Source organism: Notothenia rossii (genome assembly GCF_949606895.1).
Source record: "Notothenia rossii genome assembly, chromosome: 10".
Lineage (NCBI taxonomy): Eukaryota > Metazoa > Chordata > Actinopteri > Perciformes > Nototheniidae > Notothenia > Notothenia rossii.
The window spans coordinates 30,460,668-30,482,644 of NC_136908.1; the positions used below are offsets into that span (position 1 = coordinate 30,460,668).

A 21,977-nucleotide genomic window follows, 5' to 3' on the forward strand; every position below is an offset into this window, starting at 1 on the left:
GTACTATTATGTGTTGTCATATTTGATGTTGTAGCTGTTGCTTAGACTTGTTCACACACTGGGATGTATTGTCAACACTGAAACTGCCTGTCAGTGGAGTTTTTTCAGGACACACCTCACCTGTGAGAGTGAAGGAGTGTGTGTGTGTGTGTGTGTGTGTGTGTGTGTGTGTGTGTGTGTGTGTGTGTGTGTGTGTGTGTGTGTGTGTGTGTGTGTGTGTGTGTGTGTGTGTGTGTGTGTGTGTGTGTGTGTGTGTGTGTGTGTGTGTGTGTGTGTGTGTGTGTGTGTGTGTGTGTGTGTGTGTCCTGCAGGAGTCTCAGTGTGTAAGACAAGTTCAGGCAGAGTAAAGGTGTGTCTCGCGGCAGTCAGGAGGGGGAGGCAGCCTCTCCGCCACTCAAGTGGAAACTCAATGGAACTTTACCTGAAGTTATATCTTCTTCCGTGAGGCTTCTCCAGTCTGTTTCCGTGTGGAGTGCTGAGGTCCGACTGATCCAGGTACAGCTCTGCAGTCCAGCCTCTTTCTGTCTCTCGGGACCAGAAAACGACTCTGCTGGATCCGGAAACCTGAGCTCGTGCACATGTCGCTCATGAAATCTTGAGGAATCTGACTGTTTGCCATGGAGAGAGTCTAAACCCGCAGGTCGAACAGGTAAATACTGGCGTTTTCAACTGTTGTGTTCAGGGTGCAGCGGTGAGCAAAGGTCTACAGGGCTCGGTGCCATGTCATTAATTTAGACTGTCAGCAGTATAACATGAGTATAATTCAGGTCTACTTCCTCATAATCTGTCCAGTGATAACAGTAAAGTAGCCTTTATGTTCATCTGTAGTAGCTATTAAGGAAGCCTTTTTGTGCAAAAACAAAAACAAAACAATGGACACAAACTTCGCGACGACAAAAATGCAAAAGTTAGGCTATGCCAGTAAGTTCAAATACTGAGCTAAAAGTATTCGTTTTATAGTTGATATGATTATACTCCATAAAGGCTGTTGTTTTAACCATTTCTAAGTACAAATTATAAGATAGCCCACTAAATCATATCAGACTTTGATTTACACATAATCTCAAGTAAGAGTAATTGTTTGCTTATTTTACTTACTCTAGATATTACCCTATATTTCATACGTTTTTACCAAAATCTCGTCCCACCAAAAATATGGATAGAAAAATAGGAAAACAAATATTTAAATGTTTACGGTAAAGACAAAATGTATGTATTATACCTTAACATTGTAACTTACATTTTCATGAAAATGTAGTCATAAATCCACCTTTTTTGTGACTAATTACTTTAAGAATTGAGTCAAAACTACACAATTGTGACTATAGGCTTTTTAGGTGAACAAGGTCGCATTCACACTCGTATCGCCTCGTATAGTCCGGTTGAATCGAACCCTGGTGCGTTTACCCGCTTGGTGCGGTTCGTTTGGGTTTATGGGAACGCAGCCGGAGACCTCTGAAGTGAACTAAACAACCTGACTCTGGTCCGCCTAAAAGTGGTGATCTCGGACCGCTTGCAAGTGAACGCAGTCCGCACCAAAACATGAAGCGTAGGATTTACGAGTAACAAGAACGCAGATGTCTTCCAAATCTTTAGCGAAAGAGTCTTTCAAGACATCCGCGGTTTTTTAGTTAAAGAGTGAAGCAGAATGAAGTGTTGAACAGTGTTGTGTAAAGTAAAAAATGCTCCGTCAGCTACATAATATTAAGAACACCTGTCGTAGGTGAAACGCCCTTCCTTACTGCAGAACGTCTCTCATTATATGTAATGTTTTTTAACGGACGTTGTCTGATTATGGCAGTCGGCAGTAAGTCGGACCCACTTCAGGTGAGGGTTGGCCGACTCCGCCAAGGCTGCGCTTCGTCACCAATCCTGTTTGTAACATGGATCGGATTTCGAGGCGTAGTCGTGGGGGAGGGGGTCTGCAGTTCGGTGGACTAAGGATTGCACCACTGCTTTTTGCAGATGATGTGGTTCTGATGGCTTCATCGGTCTGCGACCTTCAGCACTCACTGGATCGGTTCGCAACCGAGTGTGAAGCGGCTGGGATGAGGATCAGCACCTCCAAATCTGAGGCCATGGTTCTCAGCAGGAAACCGATGGACTGTCCACTCCAAGTAGGGAATGAGTCCTTACCCCAAGTGAAGGAGTTCAAGTATCTCGGGGTCTTGTTCTCGAGTGAGGGAACAATGGAGCGTGAGATGGGTCGGAGAATCGGAGCAGCGGGAGCGGTACTGCAGTCGCTTTACCACACCGTTGTGACGAAAAGGGAGCTGAGCCAGAAGGCTCATTCCCATGCATCAAGGTTATTTTCATGTATGTAATTGTTTTTGCTGGACAGTGTAGAGTCTTGTTGTGATGAGAGGGATACAGGTATTTCATTAAAAAAACGTGCTCCCTGGAGAATAGCTACAGAATTGATATCACAATTTAATCGGAGCTGATCACAAGTTGTCATAGATGATCCAGTCATCTCGATGAGCGTTCGGGCTGTGAATAAACAACTTATGTTTTACTTTTAGGCTGTCTGAAGGTATGGACAGCTATCAAAGCTACTATACATCACATTAAGAACGATGAACAAATGAAAGTCGGACACAAATATATAATTTAAATGATTTATTGAAGTTTGCAATGTTTTGAACAGGCATCCACACAGTCACCTACTTTTTAATGTTCGATACCTCCCTGTAAGCGTCACGACATCGGCCTCTCACCCACAACCTCACATACGAGTACTGAATGTGCAGCAAAGTGATCTTAGGAAGGCAGATATAGCAAAAGATGAACGTAAACGACAAACGAGGCGATCAACATGTTTCTTTCCTGGTTGGTCAACAATGGGTCCTCAATGTACACGCCCCGGATTCCTATGACGAAAATAATAGAATGTCGCCAGTTGTCATGACTCAACTTATACTGCAACACCGGGATTTGCGTTTTTACCATGGTTTTTACCCACCTTAATGTCTGACCAATGGTTGAACAGCATTTCCGTGCACATGACTTGTGTTTAAAGTTTATAGTTCGTTCACACCTGCCTTGTATATTCCGGTTGAATCGAACCCTGGTGCGTTTAGCCGCTTGGTGCGGTTCATTTGGGTCGGTGTGAACAAAGTCCCAGACCTCTTAAGTGAACTAAACAACCGGACTCTGGTCCGCTAAAATAGGTAGTCTCGGAGCGCTTGCTTGCGAACTCTGGAGCGGTTCATTGCTGGTGTGAACGCAGTCCGCACCAAAACATAGGAAGTGCAGTATTTACGTGTCACAAGAACGCGGATATCTTCAACGAAGCGGAGGGATCTAGATCGGTCACATGGCCACATTCTCAACAAAGTAATGACATGACTCCCAATATTAATTGAAATGCTTTTGTGGATTTAGAAAATGATTTTATCGATTTGAAAAATAGTCTGTTGTTACTGTTTGAACTAACGTAGCAACGGCAGGAACTGCTTCGATAGCGTTTTTGAGGAGCTTTTTGATTACAGATTTGAAAACATCGTTGCTTGCTTTAAAAGTAGCACAATTCATTATGTCAAACCTTGGAAAGTATCTAGATATCCCTGCCCTAATGCCAAAGTAACTGGCAACTGAATATGTGTCGCCATCTAATGTCTATGTCTGGACCGCTGCGTATACAAGGAGGGTTTCTGCCCGTTACTTCTCCGCTGTTTTCTTGTCGCTCTTGTCTTGTCAGTACCAATAATGACGTTCAAGAACGGCCTCAAGTGTATGATTGCGATTCTATTACACAAACTATCATTGTAATCAACAATATCGTAAAATAATTTCATAATGTGGGCTAATTTGCTCCCAAACCTACGCTTTTTGCTTGAGTTAATCTCCGTCAGAAAGTAGTTCCTATAAAGTAGTTCCCATGGTAACGATAGCCGATCAAACACTCCTGCTACCCCGCTTACAGTTATTGATATAATTATAGTAAATAATATATCATTAACCAATTTATTGAAAACAATTTATTGAAAACAATTCTTGAATTAGGCTATTTAAATATCTGAGTAATCACTGTGTGGGATTAGCGGAGCAAATCAAATCAGGCTGTCCATGGTGCTGAAACATTTTGGGTTCAGAATGAAGGTGGATGTTCATGCTGCCATTAAAAGTGCAATTCTTGAAACAGCTCTCCATGAACTCCATGCCAGACTTTTTTGCAGGTGGTGTTGTGGTGTTCACGGGTAGGACTACGTTATAGGAAGAGCTTTCCTCCAGTGGCCGTTTCATGGCGTGTACCGGACCGGCAAAAAGCGTGTTGCTCCACATCTTTCTGTTGTCTGGAGATGGAGCCCAGTAGCTGCGAAGCGATGACTCGTTTTTATGTCCGCTAATGGACATGATTTCTCTGGCCTCCAACCCTGTCTCCGACAGCCGCTGTATGCATTCATCAATACTGAGGTCCCCGAACAAATCAAGTAGTTTCGGTAGGCTAGTGGCGTGTGTAGGCCACTGGATACTTTGTGATTAGGCACGTTCTATTTAATCGTTGTTTGATCATGGAATCAAACACGCCTATTGACCAATCAGAGAGCTTGCTCAAACCTATGTGTTATAGAATATATAATCATATGCCGGGCCGCTAGTGTCTGTTGATCTCCAGATTAACAGCAGCATGAGAATAACCTGCCGAAAGTGCCGATGCTCCATGGTGGAGGCTCCGCTAGAAATTGCCGGGATTTGCGTTTTCACCCCCTTAATGTCTGACCAATGGTTGAACAGCATTTCCAAGCACATGACTTGTGTTTAAAGTTTATAGTCCGTTTGAGTTTTGCCCGTGTGAACGCAAACCGAACCTTCTGAAAAATGAAACAATGTAACAAACTGTGGTCTAGTGCTCACCAGAGAGCGGACTATTAGGTGTGAATGCACCCTTACCCGTTTGCACGCAAACCGAACCTTCTGAAAAATGAAACAATGTAACAAACTGTCGTCTGGAGCGCACCAGAGAAGCGGACTATTACCTGTACGTGTGAATGCGACCTTAAGTCATGCTATAAGACATCTTCATGAACTTTAACATTACATCAAGCATGTAGTAAGTAAATGCAAAACATTCTAACCGACAAAGCCAATGGTGATATTAAAATATTTGTCGGTCTCTCATGCATTACAGTAATTTATTATTATTTATTTTAAACTGTATTTTTATTCATTTTACATTTGTGTGAGAATGTCAATTCAGAATTTAAAGGAAAATTGAATCCAAGGTGAGCTGCCATTTAGTGAACAGACACACCCTGCTTTATTAACTCACGTTGCTTCACTGCAGCTCTTCTAAAACTCATATCTGGCCAATCCTTTTCTTGCACAGCCACCATGCGCAGGTTCAGCTCCGAGGGGAACCTCCTGGATTTGGACTTCCTCCCCTGGAGGAGGGTGGCCCTGAATAACCAGGATGTTCAGAGGAACCGGGACTCTGGCACCTACACCCCTCACACAGAGGAGGACGATCTGAGCGGGGGCTCCACCCTCCTGACCCCCACCATCCTGGAGCCTAAAGGGGGTAACGATGAGGGGGGGGCGAATGAGCTGACCAAGCAGCACAGCGTCAGCGTGGAGACCCTGACTGAGCTGGGGAAGCAGGACAAGAACCACCTGAGTGTGGGCCTCATGGGGGAGGGCTGCAGGGCCTACAGCGACGGCCAGCTGGCCCCCCAAGCCAAGGGCAGCACGGAGAGCATGGAGAGGGACGACATGCCGCCTGGCTCCCCCTCCTCCAGCAACCCCTTCTCCTTCAAAGCCCATCACAGGCACAACCAAAAACACAAGCTAACCTCCGCCAAGCTGCACCTCCGGAGTCTGTTCGGACAGGTGGGGCTTTTTCAGTCTGGAGAGCAACACACATTACAGTTTAGAATCTGGATCTAGAATCAATCTCATTCTAGTTGTCAACGGATCGATCCCCATCACTATTGGGACTCACCATGTGAATGAATTGAAAGAATGGGAAAAAGCCCTTGAGTGCATCTTGAGTTGCATTTTGAATAGTTAAAAGAAAAGTACACTATGATCATTTGCTCACAAGATGATAAACAAACCAAATCATATAGTAGATTAACATATCCTGCTTGTCTTATCCTACATGTTTACAGGCTATTATCTGTCAGTACTGTAGCTCAGTTAGTTAGTTATTTTGTAGAAAAAAGAAATGTGGCAAACACATGTGTGATTCTTACACGTTTTGTTTAGGACACTCTCCACATATTTATGCCTGTTTTAAAATAGTTTAAGCATAAAATGAAACACTGACGTTAAGCTTTAAAGGGTCCCTATTCTGCTTATTTTCAGCTTCATATTAGTATTTTGTGTCTCGACTGTGAAATGCTTTGATGTGAGAGAAACTCTCTAGCCTTTGCAGACCATGCACACACACCTAGATAACACACTACAGGAGAGGGGAAAACCCCAAAGCTTCTGTTAACCACATACCTCATTTCAGGCATCTAACCAAAAACGTTAACAAAGTTTAAAAAAACATTGACTTTGAGACAAGGAAATTGGAATGTCTAAAATGCTAACTCATTCTGGATTTCAGGACTAATTCATGCACCACTCTATTGGGGTTTCAGTGAGTTGAACACAGGGAAGATTTACAGTTAACTTTGTCTTTTCTGTTTCAGAGTCCTCATTCTTCAAACCCAAACCTGTCCAACACAGAGCAGAAAGACAGGTCAGCATACTCTTTATTTTCATTCAACTTCATTTTGAATATTGCTAATTTAGATGGATATCCACATACAATAACACTGCATTAAACTGGCAGAATTTCCTCAGAACACTCAAGATGTTTAAATGCTGTCCTCAGACACATATTGGATGTCTTCAAAATGAAATCCATTTGTTCCTGCGTCAGTATTTATAATAATGTGATCCCCAGTGTGACAGAGCGGAGGTCCCGCCTCCTCTTCATGCGTCAGTGGAGCCAGGTGGGCCACAGTAAGAAGAGGAAGTTCAGTCGAGAGGAGCTGGAGAAATGGGCGGAGTCTCTGAACACCCTGCTGCTCAGCCAAAGTGAGTCCTGCTTTACTCTGAGACTAGAGTTGTATTCAGAACATCACTCATTGATTGATGAAACTAGAGAAATGGGAGGCTGTAATTGTGTGGGAGAGAAGCTCCCTTTGGAGAGGCTTTGGGATTTGAAACCTATATGTCACAATAAAGAAAAGGGAAACTCCCAAAAGCACAATAGGAAGTCTTTAAAATTGTACATTTTCATCTTGATTATTGGAGCCTATGATAGCGATACGGACCAATCACCATCAAGGGAGGATTGAGCTCCATGAAAGACAAGGAAGAGATGTTTCTCTAGCAGATGAGCTGCTGTATTTCCTTGTGCAACCCTGTGCTGCTTAATGATTCTTGAATGTATTGAGAAAGTGGATCAGCACAATAATTACAGAGTATTTTATGTCTAAAGGGCAGCCCAGGGGCCTCATTTATAAACGGTGCGTACGCTCAAAAGATGGCGTACACCAGTTTCTAAGCAATGTTTGCGATTTATAAAAAACAAATGTGATGGGAAAATGTGCGGTCCTCCACGCAAACTCATGTGTACGCACCAAGCACAACAACGGGAGAGACGAGAAACTGCGACACCGTTGGCAGAAGGAAGAATGGAGAGAAATATGTGGAAATAATACCATAAATAAAATGTTACCTCTCATTTATCATATATTATGAATAATTCATTTTCAAACATTGATTAAAGCCAATCTTAAAATGATTTAACAAACGCCTGTTTGAGACTCCTCAGTGCACACAAACATAACTTGGAGAAATAAATAAATACGGATATGTTATTTAAAACCACCTCGAATATGTTGTGTTAATGTTATGAAATGTTTTCTCATAAACTGACGCCGTTTTGCATTTCTATAGGTTGTAGATACGAGCATGGTTTTATATACTATCACGTTTAATTTATGTTTTATGCCGTTTGCTTAGACTTGATAAGTCGCTCATAAAACACAGGAGGTATGGAAACTAAGAACACCATATATTTGGTAGAGTTGGCAGCTGATATAACTCAACACATTAGTTCTATTTCCTTTAAGTGGTGGATAGAGTTGCTGCGGGGGGGGGTTGAGATGCACAGGCTGCAGTGGAGACGCTGCGCGCAGCTGATCGACCGCTGGAACATAAACCACCAAATAAAAAAAAAAACATGAATTGACTCCGCAGGGATCCCCCGATACTTTCTTACAGTTTCTACCTGGGTGTTTCTCAATCTCGAGTATGCTTGCTTGGTAGCACATGTCTTCCGAGCGTCTTGCTTTAGAAGCGAGGCGAGAATCCTTCCTGGCTTTCGGAAAACGAAGAGTGGAACAGGCTAGCAAGTGTGCAGGTCCGTCACATGAGAGGCCCCGCCTTACATTTTCCGCCACAGATTTGGGAAATTGGTCCGTGCGCAAAGCATTGTGGGGATTTGAAGACCGCGGAGTCTACACATGTGCGACATTTCTCCAAAAGAAGTACGCCGGGTTCGCTAGAATTCCAAGTATGCTGGACATTGGAACAGTACTTCGGCGGCACTCGATGACGTAGTATGCTTGAAATAGTGGCTCTGGAGCAGCTTTACTCGAGATTAAGAAACACACACTGCCTGAGGAAGGTTATGTGTATTTTTTTTGTCATTAACTTTTTTGGACCACTTATTTATTTATTTTGGTGACGATCTGACCTCCATGCTGCTATTCTGGTTCAAACTGCATCCACCAAACAATATGATTTATCTCGACCTCCCCAAAATAACCAGAATCTGACACGGTGTGAGATGTGTTTTTTAGCTGTTCTGTCCTCATTTCCTGCGATCTTCTTCATGCAGTCAGTCAGAATGAATATTAATACGGGCCATTTCTTTGACTATTTATAGGCAAATATGGGCGTTACGTGAAGCCCGCAAAAGCTGCGCCGCATTTCGAGTTGATTGTGATTTATAAAGGGAAACAGGCGTAGGACGTGTCGCACGCAAGTCCTACGCCGGTGCGCAGTCTTTTATGAATCGGAAAATATCTTTGCGTATTTATTTGCTTTGTCTTACGTAAGCAACCTTCCCAAGTGAATCCTACGCAAGGCTTTATAAATGAGGCCCCTGGCCTTTGCCAAAGGTCCAGCCAAAGAATAAGCAGGGAGGGTGTTCCTTGGGGAGGGGGAGGGGGTCTGTGGATCCATAGGGTTCCCTTTTTTCTGATGTTAGATGATAGCTCTTCTTCTAAACTTTTTTTGAGCTTCTGACCAGAACACCTACACCCTGTTATTTGGACTGATGGTCAACTTCTGCTTTAAAGACATGTTGGTGCAACTGAAACTCTGTCTCAAGTTCCCCTGCTGTGTCTGAAATCCCAGGCTGCTGCAGGTTGTCGACATCTGAGCTGACGTCACTGGTTACTGTGTGCTGTGCAATAAAGCTTAAAGAACAGCACTTACCTGGACCCTGCTGCCTATTAATAGAACAGTTAGTTAACAGCGGTATAAATCACTCCTGTTATAGTTCCTAAATGTCCCTGCAGCTACAGGATGTTTGAGTTTGGTCTGACGTAAACAGGGATAGTGGTTGCAACATTTGTTATGCCTGCTACACGGGTACATTTCTGAATCACTGCTCTGTGTCCTGATAGTGTTTTTTGTGGTGTGTTCCAGTACTCTATATGTGTCTGATGACACACTCACGTCACCGGGTTGAACAACACCAGGGCGAGTCCTGATTGAACACTCTGATAATACAGATAGCTCCACAGGATATTTTAAATACTTTCCATTTATGTATCTGCTCTGTAGATAACTTTAGCTGAGGGTAGTGCAGGTGTGGTTAGATACCTGAAATAAGATCAAAAGATGAAGAGATTTTAACCTTTTTGTTCTACGTCATACAATACGTCAGTAAATACCTCACTGGTGAAAGTCTGAAGTTTCTTTGTGTCTCTAAAACGGCAGTTGCTAACAGGTGGCAAAAGGAGACATCTGTACGTCATCACACTGAACATTAGCCGCCTTTACCTCAGCATTGGTGATGGGCAGTCTTATGACCGTGTGTAATTTTCTTTTTAGCCTAGTTAGATTTTTACTTCTGGCATTTGCATTTACGCTTCAAATATAAAGAAGCGGTGTTAATATGGGGTGATTAACCTCTTATTTTCTGCAATATACTGATATCCAAAATACCATTGTTTTTTAACGATGGAGCCTTTGCGTTGCTAACTTCTTTTTGCCTACTAAATAACTTCATTCCTGCACCAGTGTATTAACTGAAGGATTAGGCTAATGGATGGTTTGTGAACAATTTCTGTCTGTGTCCTTTATGTTAATGCTTTTCCAGTAAAAAAGCCTAGTATCAATGATGTGCGTACATTTTGTTTGTCTTCTCTTCGGCTTTTTGGGGTTTCTTTCCTGCAGTGGGTCATATAGGGTTTTGTGCATGCATTTAAATGGTCTGCAATATCTCTGTGTTCCCTCAATCACAACAGAGCCAGCCAGCTAGCCAATCAGAGCAGACTGGACTCTGGTTTCAGACAGAGGGTGAAAAGAGGTGCTGCAGCACAGGCAGTATGAGAACAATAAAGAGCTTTTTGAACATTAAAGCATGTCCCAGTAGAGGGAAAACATACTGATATGAACCCGATAATGAGCATAACAGGGCCCCTTTAACGTTAACACCTCCTCTCATCTCTCAGACCATGTCTTTTATTTCAGCATCGATGAACTTATGCTTCAGTAATGTTCTGCTGACTATTTGCCTTTAACTGCACACAGAGCCTGCCTGATGGCTCCTCCCGGCCCTCTGTGTGCCTCCTTATCAGTGCCATGCTAATTTAGAGTGCTGTTCTCTGCAGCTGAAGTGTGTGAGCTGTGGCATACCAAAATGTGGTGTCAGCACTTTGAAACTGTCCTCTGTACAAAGTCATGTTTGAAACCTCAGATTAATAACCAGCCATGAATCAAAGCCTAGGCAGCCTGAGACGAGACAAATAGAAATGAACGGTGCGTGCCAACTTTTTGAAACAAACTTGAGAAACTTCACAGCTGGCAACACTTGTGTGTGTTTGCGTTGTGCTTAGAAGGCCTGCAAGATTGTTGCGTCAGTGTTCTGTGTGTGGGCGTCTGCTTGTAACATGCTTAAAGTGACGTTTGCATGTGTCCCTCCTCCTCCTCCTCTCAGGTGGGGTCTCAGTGTTTGGAGCATTCCTGCGCTCTGAGTTCAGCGAGGAGAACCTGCAGTTTTATCTGGCCTGTGAGCAGTACAAACACTCGTCCAACAACTTCAGCCTGCAGAGGAGGGCCAAGGAGATCTGCAGCACCTACATCCAGCCCGGAGCCCCGCGAGAGGTACACAACTCTCATGTTCAAGCTAGCGTCATGCAGCCAAGGTTTTCAAACCTCTCTGCATCAAACAGGAAATGTAATTCAAGTCCTGTCTCATGTGTGTACCTTTCATGTTTCCCCCTGTGTAGGCGTTTCAGGTTTAACGTCACAGCTTGCATCAATAGCAGCATTCATTAGAGACTGTTTTGCACAAGTAGAGCAAGACTTGCCAGAAAAAACAACCTTTTGGAAACACATTTTTCTACTTTCTTCTTTTTTCTTCTACTAATAGGAAATGACTTAAAGTGAACAACATGTGTGACAAATGTAAAGGTTACACCAAACTGACCTAACGCCCTCAACCTGCGAGCATTTTATGTTATTCCTAACAAGTTGACAATTACCTAAACATTGCAACAGCTCAGGTAGGCTGAGATAAAACTGTTTGTGTACATGATTTCTCGCTGTGAAGACTCTACCTTTCTGTTTTTTTTAGAACCACTTATTTTAGAGGATATTTACTAGTTCTAATGAGTTAAAACATAATCTCACATACATTCAGTTATTCCAATAGTATTCTGAAGAAATTGTAAAGTTCAGCAGTAAAACAATAAAAGTTCCTCATGTCAATTCCTCATGTCAATTTTTTCCCTAATGTAGGTACTGGATTAACTAAATTGATATACTGTAAGAGCAGTGACTTTGAAATGGCTTGCACCAGATCAGTGGTTTAAAAAAAGAGTAAAATATTCGACATCTTTGGCCCATGAAGTGTCCATTTTGTAGACGTTATGTTTTACTATATATACACTGAACAAAAATATATACGCAACACTTTTGTTTTTGCTCCCATTTTTCAAGAGATGAACTCAAAGATCTAAAACATTTTCTATATACACAAAATAACCATTTCTCTCAAATATTGTTCACAAATCTGAAAAAATCTGTGATATTGAGCACTTCTCCTTTGCCGAGATAATCCATCTCACCTCACAGGTGTGGCATATCAAGCTGCTGATTAGACAGCATGATTATTGCACAGGTGTCCCTTAGGCTGGCCACAATAAAAGGCCACTCTGAAACGTGCATTTTTGCTTTATTGGGGGGGTCTGGGGGGGGTCCGAAAACCAGTCAGTATCTGGTGTGAGGGTTAGGGTTAGGGTTAGGGTAATGTTGTGAATCAAGTGGCCCATGGTGGTGGTGGGGTTATGGTATCGGCAGGCATATGTTATGGACGATGAACACAGGCCACTCGATTCACAACATTACCCTAACCCTAACCTTAACCCTAATCCTAACCCTCAAGTAAATGCAATGAAAACATTTGGCCACAGCAAATCATTTATATTAATGTAATTTTTACTTTTGAATACTTCAGTACAAAGGATGTATTGAATAATGTAAGTGGTATATGTGTACAGGTACAGTATAAATCATTAGTCAAAACAGCGCTACATTTGATTGAATTATAAAAGTTATATGTGGTCAAATGAAGAGCCGTTTGGGAGCCGAAAGAGCCGGATCTTCTTGGTGAGCCGAGCCAAATTATCCGGCTCTTTTTAGTCGGAATCCCCATCACTACCCTTTGGTGTTTACTTCCTGTCTTTCTTCTTCTGCTGTTCCCTTTAGTGTTTACTTCCTGTCTGTCTTCTTCTGCTAGTTGCTGTCTTCCAGCTCTCTGTGTCCTTAACCTCTATTCATTCTATTGTTCATTTCTTCTTCTTCTTCTTCTTCTTCTTCTTCTTCTTCTTCTTCTTCTTCTTCTTCTTCTTCTTCTTCTTCTTCTTCTTCTTCGGTGGTGGATGTGTGTTTGAAGAGGGAAGAGGGAATTTCAACTTTAACTCTTTTGTTTCTGTTTCAATCGTTTCTTTAACTGTATGATCTTTCGTTGGGATTTTTTTACCCTTTGCAAGTACGGTTAATTTGTTAATTTAGTGTTTGTCCGTGCCTCGTGGCGGGGATGGCGTCCTCCGGGGCGCCGCCGGTGTCTCTGAGACACGGAGTGCGGCTGGTGGCTCAGGCCGCAAGCACAGTGGAGCAGGTGCTGCTGGCTGTGGGGGATCAGGTCGGTCATGTAAATATCTCCTATGCTTCCCGCATGAACAAAGCGGTCGTGGTCTTTTTGAAAGACCAGAAATATGTGACGGAACTTATCGAGAGCGGATTAATGCTAAACGAGGAATACATTAAAGTTTCACCGCTGGCGACACCGTCCACGCGGATCAATGTGTCTGGCGTTCCTCCGTTCATCCCGAATGAGGCGCTGGAACGGGAGCTGAAGCGGTTTGGTAAGTTTGCCAGTAGTCTCCGCACTGTTGCTCTGGGGTGTAAGGATGAAAAGTTAAAACATGTCCATTCTCTGCGGAGACAGGTTTTCATGTTTCTGAATTGTCCCACTCAGACACTAGATGTGTCCTTCCGGGTGAGGCACGAAGAGGGTTTTTATATGGTTTATGCGAGCTCAGGGAGCGTAAAGTGTTTTGAGTGCGGGGAGTCGGGTCACACACGTGTTGCATGTCCACAGAGACGGCACGCCGCTCCGACGGGTGCGGCTGGGCCCGGGGCCGCCAAGCCGGGGGCCGCCGGGGCAGCCAAGCCGGGGGCGGCCGGGGCCGCTGGGGCGGCCGGGCCGGGAGCCGCTGGGGCAGCCGAGCCGGGGGCTGCTGGAGCGGCCGGGGCCGCTGTGGCGGCCGAGCCCGGGGCGGCCTGGTCCGCGGCAGCTTGACCCGGTGTCGCGGGGGCTGCTGCTGCACCCGCCGGGGCCCCGGTGGCTGCGGAGGAAGTAGGGATGAATATCGTGAGAGATGAAACAGGGACTGTAGAGAGTGTGGTGAGTGTGAGAGGAAAAAATGTGGAAACATGTAAACGGGTGAGAGATGATGTAGCAGGACAGGTGAGGACTGGTGCTGTGGGACAGGTAGAGGCTGTTGGCACACAGAAGGAGCTGCCGTCTGGCTCTGGGCGGAAAAATGAGCTTCAACAGGCTGCAGACAATAATGAGGTGACAGAGATGGACACAGACGGTGAGGGGGATTCTGACTGTGGTTCAGTTGCAGATAGTCTCTCTCAGAACGCAGAGATATATTCTTTGGAAGAGATTAATGTCTTTTTAGACGAGTCTTGTGGCAAGTCAGTGGAAGTGAGAGATTTTTTCCCTGACATTGACAAGTTTCTTCATACAGTGAGAACTCTTCAGAAAGTTGTAGGGTTAGACCTGCTGGATGAAAAGAAACGTTATCGTCTCAGGAGGCATGTAACTGCTATGAAAAAAGATACGCCAGGAAGCAAAAGAGGGAAGAAACTGAAAAGGTCTAAATAATTTCAACATGATCATGCAACACTGGGTGTCTCCTCTCTGCTGTGTGTACCTGTCTGTTCTTTCTCTCTGTCTCCTTCCTCTAATGCAGGCTTTAAGGGTTGCTTCCTTGAACATGAACGGGGGTAGAAGTGCACAGAAAAGAGCTTTAGTGTTAGAAGTCTTTAATCAGAAAAAATTAGATTTGATATTTCTGCAGGAAACGCACAGTGATAGCCTGAATGAGACGGACTGGGGGATGTGGTGGGGGGGTCAGTAGGTACTCAGTCATGGCTCAAACCTTAGTGCTGGAGTAGCTGTTTTATTCTCCCCCTCTCTAAATGTAAAGATTTTATCCAGCACTGAGATAGTGGCAGGTAGAGCCTTGATGGTGAAAGTGGAACTGTTAGAGTTCAGTTTCACCTTTATTAATGTGTATGCACCCAATCAGGGCCCTGCACGTGTATCTGTGTTTCAGTTATTAAAAGACAAGCTAGACACTAGTGTACAGGGGGAGTGTGTTATAATGGGGGGGGACTGGAACGTTTGCACTAATGTCACTTTAGACAGATTAGGACGGGAGCCTCATCCTCAGTCTTCCCTTTTACTGTCACAGGTGATAAGAGAGGCTGACTTAGTGGATGTGTGGAGGATGAAGCATCCCTCCGTTAAACAATACACCTGGATGAGAATGCTAGATGGGGGCGTCAGTGCAGCCAGGCTAGACAGATTTTACATGTCTTCTTCTTTTATTACTCGTGCAGTGAACTGTCACATCCAACCTGTTGGTTTTACAGATCATCAGCTAGTTTCTTTGGATTTGGTTTTATCCAACACAGAGAAACCTAGATCGTTCTGGCAGTTTAATGTTACAATTTTACAAGATTTGATTTTCTGTGAGAATTTTAATTTGTTTTGGATCAACTGGAAATCAAAGAAAGAGTCTTTTCCCTCCCTGAGTCAGTGGTGGGAGGTAGGAAAGGCTCAGATTAGAGTGTTCTGTCAACAGTATACAGCCTACTCCACTGCAAACACTAGGAGAGCTATAGAGCAGTTAGAGAGAGAGATCAGAGAGTTGGAGAGTGTGTCTGCTCGAAATATAGAACAGTCCCTCCTAAAACAACAGCAGCTTAACTGTTTTCTTCAGGAGAAAGCCAAGGGAGCTCTGATTAGAGCCCGTTTTACTTCCATGAGAGACATTGATGCACCAACCACCTTTTTCTTCAACCTGGAGAGGTCTGTGGGCCAAAGGAAGCAGATGGTATGTCTGCGTCTTCCCGATGGACAGGTAACCTCTGAACCTGCTGAGATGAGGAGACATGCAGTGTCCTTCTACACGGACCTGTTCAAAGCCGAAGGTTGTGACGTGGAAGCCGCTGATGAACTTTTTCAGCGTCTTCCACAGCTGAGTCCAGCCGAAAGTGACACCTTGGGCTCTGACATTACGCTGGAGGAACTGACCTCTGCGGTGACACAGATGGCCTCCGGCAAGGCTCCGGGCATAGACGGTTTACCTGCAGACTTTTTAAAACATTTTTGGAGCATTCTAGGACATGATTTGTTGGATGTATTGATGGAGTCCTTTGGGAAAGGGACTCTTCCAGCTTCCTGTAGGCGTGCAGTGATTTCACTGTTGCCTAAGAAAGGAGATCTAACCCTGCTGAAGAATTGGAGACCTGTGGCTCTCTTATGTACGGACTATAAGATACTGTCAAAGGTTTTAGCTAACTGACTGAAGCGTTTTATCGAACTTCTTGTTGGTACTGATCAAACATATTGCATCCCTGGCAGATCAATTGTGGACAATTTGTTTTTGATGAGAGACACTTTTGATGTTTGCAAACTGTACAATATAAATGTTGGTATTATTTCTATTGACCAAGAGAAGGCCTTTGATCGTGTGGATCACACTTTTCTGGCTGCCACATTGCAGGCTTTTGGTGTTGGGGAGCATTTTTTGTCCTGGGTGAAGTGTTTGTACAGTGATGCATGTTGTGTTGTGAAAGTGGGGGGAGGGCTGAGCAGACCTGTACCAGTTAAAAGGGGGATCAGGCAGGGCTGCCCTATCTCAGGCCTATTATATAGTATTGCCATCGAGCCACTTTTGTGCAGGCTTAGAAACCGGCTGAGGGGCCTGAGTCTGCCAGTGTCAGCTCAGGCCCCCCCGGTGGTTGTATCAGCTTATGCTGATGATGTCAGTGTTTTTATCCAGGGTCAGCGAGATATCCAGGAGCTACAGGACAGTTTAGTTTTGTATAGGAAGGCTGCCTCAGTCAAAGTTAACTGGGAGAAGAGTGAGGCAGTTTTGGTAGGTCAGTGGAGTTTAGAAAATAGGCCCAGTCTTCCTGGTAACCTCAGCTGGGGAAACGAGGGTTTAAAGGTCCTGGGAGTTTGGTTGGGGTCTGAGGACATGGTGGCACAGAACTGGGAGGGATTGCTGGGAAAGGTGCGAGCAAAATTAGCTAAATGGAAATGGCTGCTACCCCAGCTGTCCTACAGGGGAAGAGTTCTTGTAGCCAACAATCTGGTTGCCTCATCTTTATGGCACAGACTCCAGGTGTTAACCCCACCGCCGGGCCTCATGAAACAACTGCAGCGGCTCCTCGTGGATTTCTTCTGGTCGGGTCATCACTGGGTGCCAGCATCGGTCCTGTACCTCCCTGTGGCGGAGGGGGGGCAGGGCCTTGTGGACATTACTGCGAGGACTGCTGCTTTTAGACTGTAGGCAGCTCAGCGGCTGCTGTATGGTGCCTCTCCCTGCTGGCTGGCTATGGCCCGGCTGTTGCTCTGGAGGGCAGGGGGCTTTGGTTTTGATAAACACCTGTTTCTGCTGAAGGCCCCTGCGTACAAGATAACTGGACTTGCACCTTTTTACTGCTCAGTCATCAATGCCTGGAAGATTCTGAGTTTTACCAGACCACCCGACCCCCGGCCTGGGATGTGGCTGTTTGAGGAGCCCCTGTTTGACACTGGTTTTCTTTCCGGAACCATTTTCTCTTCAGCCGCCCTAAAAAATGCGTTCATTGAAGCGGGAGTGGTAAAACTTGGCCATTTGACAGGGATCTCCACAGAAAAACTGGCTGAGGTGACGGGCATTCGATCAACTCGAGTTCTGGAGAACCTGGTAGAAGAGGTGTGGCAGTCGCTGTCGCCATCCCACCGGACTTTTGCTCTGGATGCAGATCTGGCCGACCAGTGGAGAAAGGGACATGATTATGTTTTTCCTGCCTTGAGGGTGGGTCCTGCGATGGGGGAATGGAGAGAGGAGGATGGTCTCCTGCTATCACTGGGGACTCTAACACCTGGAATGTTCAGCTCCTGCAATGGGAGCTATAGCAAGAAGCTATATCTTAGCTGCGTAAAGGTGCTAAACCTCAGCTCGCTCGCAGGCGTCAGAGAGTCGAGGTGGACAGATGTGTTTGGTTTGGGCTCTTCCCCTCAGGGCAGCTGGCGGATCCTGTATAAGTCTCCCGTTGAAAAACGGATGGCTGACATCCAATGGAGAATTATACACGGTGCAATAGCCACTAACAAATACAGGGCTCATTTTGACCCAGGCACAAGGGGGGGCTGTCCGTTCTGTTTTATGGCAGAAACATTGGAGCATTTAGTGGTGTCCTGTCCCCGGTTGGCTGGTCTTAAAAAAATGTTACAGGAGTGGGTGGAGGGGTTCGGGGAGGTTTTCTCCATACCACTTTTTGTCCATGGCCCCAAATACATCCTGAAAAAGAAGGAAATCCTACTATTGATCAATTTCTTGTTTGCTAATGCAAAATTAGCAATCTGGAAAAGTAGGAAGAACAAACTTGCTGGAGTAGGGTGGATGGATGCAGTGCTCTGTCTGAGGGGGCTGGTGGCAGCGCGTCTGAGGGTGGAGCATGCATACTATACGCTGATCAATCATCTACAGGGGTTTCTGGATGTGTGGGCTGTTGGGCAGGTTCTGTGCTCACTGGGGGAAAATGACTCTCTAATATTGAAGTTTTAAAGGGTAGGTGAATTTTTTTGTTTTTAAAGTGTGTAAAAGATGATGTTTTGAAATGGGTAAAACGTTTTCAAATGACATTTATTTGGTAGACGTGAAAATCTGTTTATTTATTTGATTTGTGTAATGTTTTTTTGTTTTTTGTTTCGGTGTATAGTTAAAACAAATGGAAATAAAATTTGTTTTAAAAATCAAAATCTTCTTCTTCTTCTTCTTCTTCTTCTTCTTCTTCTTCTTCTTCTTCTTCTTCTTCCTTAACTGGGGACAGTTCAGCCATCATAAATCCAAAGTATTGTGCTCTCCAAAAAATATAAACATTAATATTCAGAAAGTATTTCATGGTGTTTTCAGATGCACATAGTCCCTTATTTAGAGCGTACTTAGCAGCAAACACAATTGGGTATTCAACTAAGCTGTGTAATACGCTAGTGTACTACTTACTTACTGTGTGGTGTTGTTGCAGGTGAACCTGGACAGTAAGACCAGGGACCTGTCCCTCCAGCTGCTGCAGGCTCCGTCCCACGCCTCGCTGTCCCCTGCTCAGAAACGCATCTTCTCCCTCCTGGACCTAGACTGTTATCCCCGCTTCCTCCAGTCCGACATCTACCTCTCCTTACTGCGAGAGGCCGACTAGGAGCACCATGTGGGGACACACCTGGCCTCAGGAGGAGGAACACTGTGGACCATAAATCTGTCTTCATAAGACAGAGCTTCTGTGCAGGAAGTTTGTGTAAAAAGTACACAGTGCAAATTCCCATTGGAGTCAGTGAAATTATATTGTTCACATTGTAATGTCTAGATTCAAAAGTTATATTTCATGTATTTTTGTTTTTTTTAAGCTATGTGAAGCTAAGCTAACCAAGTCGTAGCTCTTTATTAAATAATTGACAAGAGATTGATATCCATAAAAAATGTTTAACCATTCTTATATTTATCCTCTTTTTGGCGCTGAGAATATGAAAACACATACCAGACACTTTAGCTTTCCTCACTTTAAAGGACCTGTCAAACTATGGAGCGAAATCTGGGCCAAAAGTTTCATCTGAAAAAATAAAATGGATTTGAAAGTTTTTAACTTTGTAAAATACTATGACGTATTCTGAAATGAAGGTTGGATATTATTTTGATTGTTTATTCTTTCAGATTCAGGACTTTTCTTTCAGTTTCAAATCTTATTTTTCTAAATCTGAAAGCATAAAATCCGAAACTGAAAAAAAGACTCATCAGAATATAAAAAGGAAAAATATGTATTCAAAATAAATTGCTAAACTGAATCAAAAATAATATTCAACCTGAACATATTTTGAAATACTAAATATCATCTTCAAAATTCAGGATCGAAACTTGAACCTTCAAACACATACATTTTTTCGAATGATCCAAACTTTTGGCCCAGATTGAGCTCCATGTGAAAGCAGGCGGCTCTCATTTTAATGATTAAACTCAGCTAATGTTCCCATGGTCCAGTGAGTGTGAGTCTCTGCTGCTGACAGAAAGGAAAAACACGTTCAGCAAGAACGAGCTCTCTGCTGGAAAAGGTCAACTATGGGACTAACTTATATGACAAAGATGGGAAACCTGAGCAGATCTCCTGTGACAGGTATAATGACGACCGGGAAGTGTTCTGCACTGTTCAAACGAAGACAAACTGTGTAGGCTCACAATAGCCCCAGGAAACACTCAGTAATTTCAGTAGGTTAATGACATTGTTGAGTAATGTTTCTTCAATGGTCGGTCCTGTAAAAAATGTAATAATAATGAGGAAGGACATTTTGTGTGTGGTGATTGTTCAGTCGTACAGGTCAGAGTTGAAAGGATTTAGATTGGCAGGTGGAGTAATGGCGCAGGTTGCTGGGATACGCAGCGTGCCGGAGCAAACATTAGAGGCAGATCAATCACTGTTCAGACATCCACTAACTCTCCTTAGATTCAACGCAATCATCATTGCACAGAGAACTGAGACAACGAAATGCATCAAACCAGAATAGCAGGAGAGCAGAGTGCTCTATAGTTATAGCTGTATATGAATCAATCAATCAATAAAAACTTTATTACAGACTCAGGGTCCAGATCAATGACAAGACATTACATAGATAAAGACATAATATATGTTTAAAACTGAAGTACAGAAGTATATATGCCAAAGTTGGAAGAAGTACTCTGATCTCAAGAAACATTTGAGTTTGTAAAAATAGAAGTAGTTAGAAGTAAAAGTCCTGCATTTAAATTCTTACTTCATTAAAAGCACAAACGTATGTGCATTCCATAATACCAAAATGTAAAGTAATCATTATTTGTTGTGTCCCATTTTCCTATGTTTTCCTATCCTGCCATGAAAGGAAAATAACTTGAGAGTCAGATTAAATCTGTGGTAAAAACGAGCTTTTATCTCCTGAGGCAGCTAGCCAAAGTAACACCTTTTCTCTCCAGACAGCAGTTTGAGACAGTAATCCACGCCTTCATCACCACTCGGCTGGATTACTGTAACTCTCTCTACATGGGGGTCAGTGGGTCCTCCCTCGCTCGTCTGCAGCGGATGCAAAAGGCCGCAGCAAGGCTTTTAACTGGCACACGGAAATATGACCACATTTCCCCCATTTTGGCTTCGCTCCACTGGCTGCCAATACATTTTAGGATTAATTTCACAATCCTTGTGCTTTTAAATCCCTCAGTGGCATGATCCCATATCTTTCTGTGCTGCTACACCCTTACATGTCCAACCGCCCTCTCAGGTCAGCGGATCAGCTGACCTGAATGTGCCCAGAACCAAGTCAAAGATCAGAGGAGGCAGTTGCTTCTCTGTAGCGGCTCCCACACTGTGGAACGATCTGCCCCTGCACATCAGACAGGCTCCCACACTGTGGAACGATCTGCCCCTGCACATCAGACAGGCCTCCACACTGCCTGCTTTTAAATCGCTTCTTAAAACCCACCTCTTCTCCTTAGCGTATTAACATCGTTTGGAGTGTTGCTTTTAAATTGTCTACTGTTTTTACTTGTACTTGTTTTATGTTGTGTGAGCTGAGCTACAGCACTTTGGTCTGGAGGTTTAAAGTGCTCTATAAATAAAGCTGTATTGTAAAGACCTCAGTCTTCCATTTATTTCATTCAGGTTTAGTCATTGCTTCTTGTTTGGTCATGACCTTGCCATTTTACACCAAGTTGAGAATTGAAGTAAAAGTTGTTAAAACTGTGATGCTTATCTGACATCAAATAAAGCAAAATAACAAATAACACAAACATAGACAGCTAATACAGCTGTGCATCACATCACATTCCATTCATGGCATTCTGACTGCTCTCTCCTCTTCCTCGTCTCCTACATTCAGACCTCCTGTTGGCGGGATTAGGACATGAGGAGAGGAGATGAGGAGAGGAATC

At 43.9% G+C, this 21,977-nt stretch overlaps 1 protein-coding gene across 2 annotated transcripts; it reads left to right on the forward strand.

The window, feature by feature from the left end:
• Positions 1 to 251: 251 nt before the first annotated feature.
• Positions 252 to 21,681, forward strand: LOC307023162 (uncharacterized protein). Of its 2 annotated transcripts, none has more exons than XM_079656247.1 (6): positions 252 to 649; positions 5,330 to 5,829; positions 6,639 to 6,688; positions 6,896 to 7,029; positions 11,174 to 11,340; positions 19,060 to 21,681. In XM_079656247.1, exons 2-6 carry the CDS (start codon positions 5,335 to 5,337, stop codon positions 19,228 to 19,230), a joined length of 1,017 nt encoding a protein of 338 aa, XP_079512373.1. In that variant the 5' UTR covers positions 252 to 649; positions 5,330 to 5,334; the 3' UTR covers positions 19,231 to 21,681. The 2 variants fall into 2 exon arrangements, with proteins under 2 accessions (XP_079512373.1, XP_079512372.1); XM_079656246.1 differs by lacking the exon at positions 252 to 649 and adding an exon at positions 2,004 to 2,305.
• The last annotated feature ends 296 nt before the right edge of the window (positions 21,682 to 21,977 follow it).